General features: G+C 40.6%; 1 protein-coding gene across 1 annotated transcript in view; it reads left to right on the top strand.

The window, feature by feature from the left end:
- WDR43 (WD repeat domain 43) overlaps positions 276 to 10,738 on the top strand; it is a 47,560-nt gene continuing 37,097 nt past the window's right edge. The window contains exons 1-2 of the mRNA XM_021087672.1: positions 276 to 548; positions 7,431 to 7,568. Of these exons, the coding sequence (XP_020943331.1) occupies positions 324 to 548; positions 7,431 to 7,568 (363 nt within the window). The 5' untranslated portion in view covers positions 276 to 323. The remainder of the gene's footprint in view (positions 549 to 7,430; positions 7,569 to 10,738) is intronic.

The raw sequence follows: 10,738 nt of genomic DNA, 5'->3' as shown, positions 1-10,738 counted from the left end.
GGGAACCTCCATATGCTGCAGGAGCGGCCCTAGAAAAGGCAAAACAAAATAAAACAAAACAAAACCCTCAAATCTTTTTCTTTTTTTAAAGAAATGTGGCCTGCTTTGGAGTCCTCAGTCACGTTCTAACCCCAGTCCCCAGTACAAATTAATACCGGGTCCACCCGGCCACCGTACACGAGTAGGTGGGCCCAAAGCTGGCCAGCTTTTAGCAGAACCACTCCCTCTGCTCCCCCCGCCCCGTTTCCTCCCTCCAGGCCCCGCCCCTCCCGGGTGCGCCTGCGCACGGGCGAACACGTGGCTGCCGCGGAGTCAGAGCAGCAATGGCGGCGGGTGGCGGCGGTGTTGCCGACCCCCTGTCCCCCGCGGGGGTACCCTGCGCCTTCTCTCCGCAAAACCAGGCCTATTTCGCCTTAGCTTCTACTGACGGTCACCTGCGAGTGTGGGAGACAGCCAACAACCGGCTGCACCAAGAGTATGTGCCTTCCGCGCACCTCAGCGGTACCTGCACCTGTCTGGCCTGGGCGCCAGCACGGTCGCAGGCCAAGGTAAAGCGAGCGGGACGGTGGGGGGCAGGCGTCCGCCCAGGATCGGTCTCAGCGCCCCCTGACCCCGCGGCTCGCGGTCCGGCATCTCGCGTGGCCTTCGGCGGCCCAGGGCGGGGAGGCACAGAGCGTAGTGGCCGCTCGGGCTGGGCCCACGCCGCTAGCCCCGTGCGCGGCCTGACCCGAGGGCGATGGGAGAGGGCGCGGCCGGGTCCGATGGGCAGTGGACCGGAGTCCTATTGGCCGGCTCCATTCGGTCTGCGGCCGGAGCCCGGTTGTCGCTGAGGCCGCCATGTTCGCCGAGGCCCGGGGTCCCTCAGGAGCGGCTTCCTGCTACTGGGCCTGGCCCTCTTGCATGTGCTCTTCAAGAGTTCTGGCTTTTGACAGAGCCCCACCTTGGGGCTACACTACTTTTTTCCGACCCTTACCTAGCTCATCGGCCTTGTTCTGGGCATTTAGAATGAACAAGTATGTTTCCTTGCTTCCGGACATCCTCCCTTCCACCCCCCCACCCTTGGGTGCCTGCTCACCACGTGTTCTCTACCATGTCCAGCATGTGGGACTTTTGAAACTCCTAATTTTCCCAGGCTTCTTCCTATTCTAAGCCATTTGAACCTCCTCGCTTTTAAAATTTAACATCCGCTCGGCTCTCCCTTTATACACCCCCTTTCCCCAAGTCTGAAGTCTGCATTAGGATATGGAGGTAAGGTGAAGTAGTAGTTTAACTTAAAGAACATGAATCCAGGTGAAGTTTTTTCTAGATGAGGTGCTACTGAGTAAGGGAAGGCTTTTCACTCTTTGGGGCCCATCTCAGGTAAGATGCCATTCACTGTTGAGTCACTACATCTGCACTAACTCATGCAGGTGGGAACTGTGCCTATAAGATAGCTGACCAGAATCAATGCATTGTATTTGGAAGCATCAGGGTTTGTGAGTTGTGTGGTGTTTAGCTAACGCTATGTGTAAACCTTGAAAAGTTAGCATTTATTTCAGGTCTTAGCTGCACCTGATTATTCTACGAAACTTTCTGCTAAATTTTTAGGTTGAAAGTAGTGATACATCTAATTTGTTAACACTTTGGATGAGTATATTTAGTCATTTTTCAGATACTAAGCTAGATTCTCATAGTTTCTAGATCAAGTGACTCCTGTTGATTATTAGAGAATCTTTATTAGGACGCTTAGTCGATCAAAAAAACAGGAACCAGGACCAGAACGCAGGTATTTAGAGCTCAACTCTCCATTATCTGAAACAAATTGTTAATAGGCTGGCAAACACCTACATTATTTTCTGTTGACTTACAGTCATATTGTGTGCCTTAGGAATAAAACATGTCTATTCTTAAATTTCCTGTTAAAAGTCAGTTTGGGATTATATATAACACTCGACGCAAAAGAAAAATACCTGGATTTGGTTTTTCATACAAAGGATTTAAACTTGTTTTGTCACGCTGAGCAAGTCACTTTACTTTTGGGTCCTGGAAAAATGAGAGTTGCGCTACACTTAAAAAAAGTTCTTACAGGTTTCAGTATCCTTTTACTTGTATGCTCTGGCTTTAGCAGCTTGACTCTGTGAAATGCCCTCAAGTTGATACATTTTTAAAAACTGAGAATCAGAACTAAGAGAGTTTAAATGACTTCAGAGCCTTAATAACCAGTAAACTAGTTGTGAGATACTTTGACTCCAGGTCCAGTGCTCTCCTACTTTAATCTTAGAGCTTGAGTCAGAATTGAGACCTGGGAGGAACGTGGAGACATACAGTGCTCATCATTTTGGGATTATATTCTCTTGGGGCATCTTTCACTTGAAAATTAGAGAGAGAAGTGGTGGTCGTCTTATATTCAACCAACTTGAATATACTATGGGATAGAAATTTAAAGTCATGTGATTTTTTTTTCTTAAAGACAGGAGTTGCTACAAAGTACTCTTCATTTTCTACCTCTGCACCCAGGCCCCTGGGTTATGATCCTTGCCACTTAAGTTTCAAGATACTTTCTTAAACTCTTATTTTACAGGTAAACCAGTTTGTAGGAGTATTCTGTATCTGGTTCAGTAATTAGCAGATTGCCACCCAAAGAACGAAGTTTGGTGATTACTCTTGGTGCTGGGTTTCTTGGGTAACAAGAGTTAAAGCAGTGGTTCATAAATGTTTAGAAAAGTTAGATTGCTTCTTGTTTTTGGTCACTGAATGTATAATTCTTTGAATTTATTGTAGTAGTTTTTAGGTATTTGTATATGTGATATAGCTGAGCATTCCATTTGGGTGATGGAGCCCGGGGGAAGAGGACCTCTGATAATAAGAAAAGTGTAAGGAGACAGGTTGATGGACTATGGGCGATGCAGTTTTTAGAGGTCCTCAGGTTTTTATGTGTCGGCTGAGGCTGATAGGTTAAATGTATGCCAGAGGCAAACTATTAAGTGGCTGAACCACCCAAGAACTGACTTTGCTATTTCATTGCCCCTTTAAGACCCAAACTTTTCAATTTTTCCTCCCCTGACTGTTGTAGAGTCCTGAAGAAACAGACTGGCTGCCACAGTAAGTGCATTTTTGCTGTCACTGCAGTTAAAATAGCCTCATACAGATTAATGCTTATTAAATGAAGCACATGACATTTCAGGCATTGGACAGGGCAAGCACAGTAGAATTGAGGATGTTTCTAGGAAAAATCCATGCTGAGTATCCCAAGTCCTAACCCTTAGAGACAAAGCACAATCCAGTTGTGTTCTTGTACACTGCTGCCCTAAGGTCTCTTCAGTGTTTAAACTTCAAGAGAACTTAAGGTTTGTACATTTGATCTTAGTGGCTGAAATAGAAGTTCCTGTGTATTAGAATTTGTTAGTGATGTGAATACTTTGTATGATTACATATAAAATGCAAACATTTTCTTCATTGTGGAGTTTCCTTTGTGGATCAGCGGTTAACGAATGTCCATGAGGACGCAGGTTTGATCCCTGGCGCTGCTCAGTGGGTTAAGGATCCTGCGTTGCCGTGACCTGTGGTGTAGGTCGCAGACTCAGCTTGGATCTTGCATTGCTGGGGCTGTGGTGTAGGCTGACCGCTGTAGCTCCGATTTTGACCCCTAGTCTGGGAACTTCCATATGCTGAGTGCAGCCTTAAAAAAATTTTTTTTCCTTCATCGTTACCTGTGAAACATAAACATTTGCCAGAGAAAGTGACAGTAACATAGGCCAGAAAGTGGCATAGGAGACTATTTGCAGAATGAAAGTTGAAACTTTGCCATAATTTTCAGTGACTAGGGGTCAGTGTTTTTCAAAAAGTAGGTTCTGAACCATTAGTGGATTGTGAAATAGATTTAGTGGGTTGTGACATTTAAAAAATGAAATAGACAATATTAGTATATTTTTGATGAAACTTGTTTCGGCTATATATATGCATGTTTTTATGATTGTGTATTGGCTCTTGATGTAAATTCTTACTCAGGGACCTCAGTGCTTAATTGATCAAAATCAGACTTCTCATCATGTGGCTATGCTTTTTCTGTCTTCACGTTTGTACTATGCTTTACTTTTATAAATCAGGCACATTCAGACTCACTCAGCCCTTTGATTGCCTTCTAGATCAAAGACTGCTTTCTTGAGATTGGTGTTGGCATTTATTGCTTAGCTCAGTCTGCCCTTCACTTTGGAAAAGGCTCTTTACTCTGAGTAGTGGCATCTTTTTGGTCTTTATTCCTGGTATATTCAGGAACTCAGATTTCCTGATAACAGATACATCAACTAAATTTTTAGCCTACCTTTTCCGTTACTTTATATATTTACCCATGTACATGACATAAAACAAAGCAGTATGACTAAGACATAAAAGAAGAAATAAATGCAATTCAGGTGTACTGTGTATTGCAAAGCAGAGTATGCATTTTTGTCTTTAGAAAGAAGAGGTTTCTGTAGAGAGATCATACTTGAGGTGGGCCTTGAAGCATGTATAGATTTCAACTAAATGAAAATTGAGATGAGTAGGAAAAGTCCCCCCCAGAAAAAGGGAAAAGCAAATGGGAAAGTGTGTTGGTGATTAGGGTGTATAATATAAAGATGGAATTGAAAATATGGCTGGAAAAGGTGGGTTGGAGGCAAATTATGCCATACAGTTGTGTTGTGATTTCCTCTCTGAGGAGTCATTGAAATTTTTGAACTCAAGAGTAACAGGTTCAGGTAGAAAGTATCAACAAAGGTCTGTCATAATCTATAATCATCAGCAGCACAAAACTTGATTTTAGAAATATTTAGTAATGGGATAATAGTTAAAATAATGGATTTCACTAAAGTGCACATTGGTTATATAAACTTATCTGGTTGATGTGTTACTTGTTTGGACATGTACATCCTGCTAAATTGGAAGCTTTTTTAAAAAGATCATCCAACTTGGGGAAAACATACATGAGTCATTAGTTCTTTGAGATTACCTAATTGGATGATTATTTAGGTTTAAACCAATGCTCCTCAAAATTGAGCAGTGATTCTATAGTACTCCTCCCACTAGCTTTTACTTGTTTGTCCCAAAAATGTAGAGATTTTGCTAATAGAAAAATTGGGGCTTTGAAGATGTTAGTGTTTAATTTCTACAATTTCATTGTGCTTTTCAATGCAAATTCAGATGTGTAGGAAAACATATTTTTTTTTTTTTTCTTTTTGCCTTTTCTGGGGCTGCTCCCGCGGCATATGGAGGTTCCCAGGCTAGGGGTCTAATCTGAACTGTAGCCACCAGCCTACACCACAGCCACAGCCACAGCCCCGCCGGGTTTGAGCCAAAGCTGTAACCTACACCACAGCTCATGGCAACGCCAGATCCTTAACCCACTGAGTGAGGCCAGGGATGGAACCGCAACCTCATGGTTCCTAGTTGGATTTGTTTCCAGAGCCACAACGAGAACTCCAAAACATACATATTGGACCAGCCTATGTTTCACACATTGGAAACCTCAATATACATAATTTGAATTTGATTTGGGGAAAACCAAGAATAAAAGTACTTTCTAGAATTTTTCAGAGAAGAGTTTTCTTTTTTCTTTCTTTTTTTTTTTTTTTTTTGCTTCTGCATGAGGCATACACAGTTTCCTGGGCCAGGGATTGAATCTGCTGGACAGCAGCAGCAGTGACAATGCTGGATCCTTAACCCGCTGTGCCGCAGGAGAACTCCAGAGAAGAGGTTTCTGATGAAGTGGTAGTAAGTTGGTGTACTTTCCCCATTGGCCTTACCTGAAATAGGTGTTTGTGTTCATAACCTTATTCAGAAGCTGCATTTGGGTGAACCACTTCTGGATCATTCACAGGTAGCCTTAGAAATTCATTTAGTTGAAGGTAGGGACCTGGGACACTCTTGACTAAGTTTCAATGTTTCAGGCAAATTAAATGTTACTGATGAGACTATCAAACTTTTTTATACTTTGGCTCTTAATTGTAACTTCTCTTTTGGGTTTATTACTGTAGATACATTTCTCAGGACTTGCAAAATGTGCATTGTTTTTTTCTGTATTTAAAGTTATTTTTTGTTAAATCTTTTTTTAACTTTTTGTTGATTCAAGTGTGTCAGGTGAATCACATTCTTCAAATGTAACATCTCTAGGATAACTAGGAGTCAAAAGAAAATGCCTCATAAATCTACTTCTTGATATTCTTTATGTACTGGTAACATCTTCGTTTTCATTGGTGGCCTTTTGGGTTGGGCAGATTTTTATGTATTCTGGGCTGATTTTTTTTGCATTTTAGAGTAAAGATCTTGTGCTATTGAGAAAATACTCTCTTTTCTATGGTATAAGTCTCACACTAAAAGAATGGTTTTCTCAGAGCGTTATGCTAAAACATAAGCTAGCAAGCTTTAATTTTAAAAAATTAGAAATAAATGGAAGAAAAATTCTGAAATTATAAATTATTATTCAGTATTATAAACTAATGTAGTACTCTAAAGTTGTTTTTTTTTTTTTTTTTCCTTGTCTTTTTAGGGCTGCACCTGTGGCATATGAAGGTTCCCAGGCTAGGGGTCGAATTGGAGCTGTAGCCATTGGCCTATACCACAGCCACAGCAACACCAGATCGGACCTGTGTCTGACACCTACATCACAGCTCATGGTAATGCTGGATCCTTAACCCACTGAGCGAGGCCAGGGATTGAATCTGCGTCCTCACAGATACTAGTCAGATTCGTTTTCACTGAGCCACGACAGGACCCCCTCTTTTTTTTTTTTTTTTTTTTTTTAAGTTTTGATCATTGGTTGTCTTTGATGGATAGACAGGAGCTGTAAGTTCATTTTTTGAAGTAAATCAAAGAATCCTTAAGCTGTTTGACACTAGATTGAAACTTGTGCTTCTTAAGTCATTAGAATCACAAAGACTGTGAAACTTTCAGACTGACCCATAATCAGTCACTGAAGCAGCTTCTCTAGCTGTGTCCTTTACAGCTGCTCTACTAGTTAAAACTGTTAATTGATTCAAATTGAAGTAAATGCATGTTTATAAATATAAAAACATTTGAGTCTCTTTTCTGAGGACGAAGTCAGAATGCAAGGAAAGATTTGGGGCTGAAAAGGGGAACACATTGGCTCCTGTAATCTCTTTGCTTTGGGGTGGAGGCCACACTTGCATTTGTTGGGAAAGAAGTTGAAGCAGCATTGAGGCTGTTTGGACCTATTAAGAGAATACTACTAAGAGCGTACTAAGTGGTGCTACTTGCAACCCTTTCAGAGAGCTCTTCCCATTGGAGTGATTTTATTTTCTAAGTAGTGAGAAAGGAGTGATCAAAGAGCACATCCCACCTCTATTTTTTTAAATGTCTCCTGTTAGCAGATTGTAGGTTAGTGGGCATTTGTATTTATGCATGAATGGTGTTTCAGTGTTTGTAATAATAAAAAGTTGTTTTTTCTTTTTTTCCAGGAAGGTCCACAGAGGAAAAAAAGAAAATCAGAAGCTGTAGAAACGAGTAACCAAGATGACTTATTGGCGCTTGGTACAGCAGTTGGTAGTGTTTTATTATACAGTACAGTAAGGGGAGAATTACACAGTAAATTGATAGTAAGTATATATGTTATGTTTGAATGTATGCATGTGTGTGTATTTTAAATAAAAGATGATGGAAACTGAGTCTTAAGAGATTTTTAAAAACAAAACAGGAGTTGCCTTTGTGGCTCAGTGGTTAACGAACCTGAATAGGATCCATGAGGATGTGGGTTCTATCCCTGGCCTCGCTCAGTGGGTTAAGGATCCAGCGTTGCCAGGAGCTGTGGTGCAGTTTGCAGATAGTGGCTTGGATCCTGCATTGCTGTGGCTGTGGTGTAGGCCAGCAGCTGTAGCTCTTATTTGACCCCTAGCCTGGGAACCTCCATTTGCTGCGGGAAGCGGCCCTAAAATAGCAAAAAAAAAAAAGATATGCTATAGGATCTGCAGCATAGGGACATTTTTCTGGCCCTTCCACATTTGAATTTTGAACAGCATTTTTTGATAATACCTATGATAGGTAACCTAGTCATTCTTATAGGTCAGACTATGAAGAATATGAAGAATTGTTGACTAGGTTTTAAATAAGAAAGGGTAGAAAGAACATCTGAGTATCACAACACCTGCAGGAAGGAGTGTGCTGCCTCCAGGGCTAGGGAACAAGGAGCGGGGTTCAGTGGATTGTTGTTGAAACTCAGACCTTTGAGGAGCAGGTGCTGCCCTCCTGAGAAGGAGTGGCCCCGTGGGCTTAAGGTGCAGATCTCTGCGGGAAGGGGTCTAGCTGACTCCTGGTGTCTCTGAAGGGAAGTGATGAAACTGATTCTCAAACTGCAGATTGGGTTCAGCTGCTGCCAGGATTGCCAGCTGCTTCAGGGGTGAAGAAAATTGGGATGATGCAAACTGGGAGACAGGAAGAAACAAGCCTTGTCTCCCTCTGGCACCATCACTAGTAAAGCCTACTAACCATCCAGCTTGCAAAGCAGAAATGAGGTTGCAGAGTCCCAGAGTCACAGGGCAGAGATGTAAGGGCATGGTGCTGCAAGACAGTAACTTAACTGGCATAATTTGTTTCGGACAATATCTATTACATACAGTATGTTGTCTGTGTATAGGAATGCTCTCTGTACATGAATAAAAGAATGTTTTCTGTTTTAAGTAACATCTATCCATAGATAGTTTGGAACTACATGAAAAAATTATATCTAAATCTTATCACCCAGAGATCTCTGATAGATTATATATTTCTTTGCTTTAGGCATGTGTTTAAAAAGATACATTTGGGTTCTGTCCATGTATTTTGTATCCTGATATTTTCCGTTGAATTATTGCATGAGCAGTTTTCATATTTGTCAAGAACTAGTTAGACATTTTCAGTGACTGCCTAAAAATCCCATTAAATTGGATAATCTCTTGATGATTCAGCTACTACTGAACTATTTAGGTAGTTTCTGATTTTTTTTTAAATTTTATGGAAGATTTTTTTTTTTCCTTACATGAGTTCCCAGAATTACTAACCTGTAGTTAATGAGGTAAAGGTGTGAATGTTAAGCCTTTTTATACATAGTATAAAAGTTTTCTGGATATTTTCCTAATTTGTGCTTGTATCAACAATGGAAGGATAGGGCCTGTATTTCAGTAGGCTTTTTTTTGCCATCATTGATTATTCCTATTAAAACAGCAATAGCACTAACCAAAAATCCCAGCTAATTTTGTAGGTGACATTTTTAATATGACTTTTAAATCTTTATTTAAAAATTGTTTTTATTTAAAAATTTTTTTAAATTGAAGTATAGTTGATTTACAACATTGTGTTTCTGCCATAGAGCAAAGTGATTGGATTATACATACATACTCATGTTTTCTTCATTATGGTTTATCATAGGACATTGAATATAGTTCCCTGTGTTATACAGTAGGACCTTGTTCTTTATCGCCTCCATATATAATAGTTGACATCTGCTAACCCCAACCTCCCACTCACTTCTCCCCCCCAGCCCCCTTCCCTTTGGCAGCCACAAGCCTGTTCTTGTTTGTGAGTCTGTATCTGTTCCTAGATAGTTCATTTGTGGCATATTTAGATTCCACATATAAGTAATATACGGTAATTTGTCTTGCTCTTTGTGACTTCACTTAGCATGGTAATCTCTAGTTGCATCCATGTTGCTGTTCTTTCTTATGGTTGAGTAGTATTCTATCGTGAATATGTACCACATCCTCTTAATCCATTCATCTATCAGAGGACATTTGGGTTGTTTCCATGGTTTAGCTATTGTGTATAGTGCTGCAGTGAACATAAGGGTGCATGTATCTTTTTGAATTATAGTTCTGTTAGCAAAAGTGGAATTGCTGGATCCTATGGTAACTCTGCCTTTAGTTTTCTGAAGAACCTCCATACTGTTTTCCATAGTGGTGGTTCCAACTTACCTTCCTACCAGCAGTGTAGAGGGGTTCCTTTTTCTCCTCACCCTGTGCAGCACTTGTTATTTGTAGACTTTTTAACGATCGGCATTCTGGCCACTGTGAGGTGGTACCTGATTCTAGTTTTGATTTGCATTTCTCTAACGAGTAGTAATGTTGAGCATTTTTTCATGTGACTATTGGTCATTTGTAGTTCCCTCTTTGGAAAAATGTCTGCTTAGGTCTTCTGCCCACTTTTCAATTGGGTTGTTTATTGGTGAGTTGTATGAGTTGTTTGTATATTTTGGAAGTTAGTTGCATCATTTGCAAATATTTTCTCATTCCATAGGTTGTCTTTTTTTAATTAAAAAAATTTTTTATGGTTTCCTTTGTGCAAAAGCCTGTAAGTTTGATTAGGTCTCATTTGTTTGTTTTTATTTCTGTTGCCTTGGGAGACCTAAGAAAACATTTGTGTGGTGTCAGAGAATGTCTTGCCTATGATCTCTGTGAGGAATTTTATGGTGTCATGTCTTATGTGTAGTCTCTAACCTATTTTGAGTTTATTTTTGTGTATGATGAGATTTACATGTTGATGTCCCACTTCTCCAGCACCACTTGCTGAAGAGACTGTCTTTTTCCCATTGTATATTCTTACCTCCTTTGTCAAAGATTAATTGACTTTAGATGTGTGGGTACATAGCTTTTATGTTAAAGATTATAAAAATAATACATAGCTATTAAAACATTCCGAGGTATATCTAAAGGAAATCTCCTTTTATTCCTCTTCCTTCTCCAAGTTGGGTGTGCTCCTCACGTGAGCTTTTACCCCACTGCAGTCCAGGGCCCGTTCT

This window comes from Sus scrofa, chromosome 3 (assembly GCF_000003025.6).
Source record: "Sus scrofa isolate TJ Tabasco breed Duroc chromosome 3, Sscrofa11.1, whole genome shotgun sequence".
Classification (NCBI taxonomy): domain Eukaryota; kingdom Metazoa; phylum Chordata; class Mammalia; order Artiodactyla; family Suidae; genus Sus; species Sus scrofa.
Note: the sequence above shows the minus strand (reverse complement) of the source record. Positions and strands in the feature narration are given on the sequence as shown.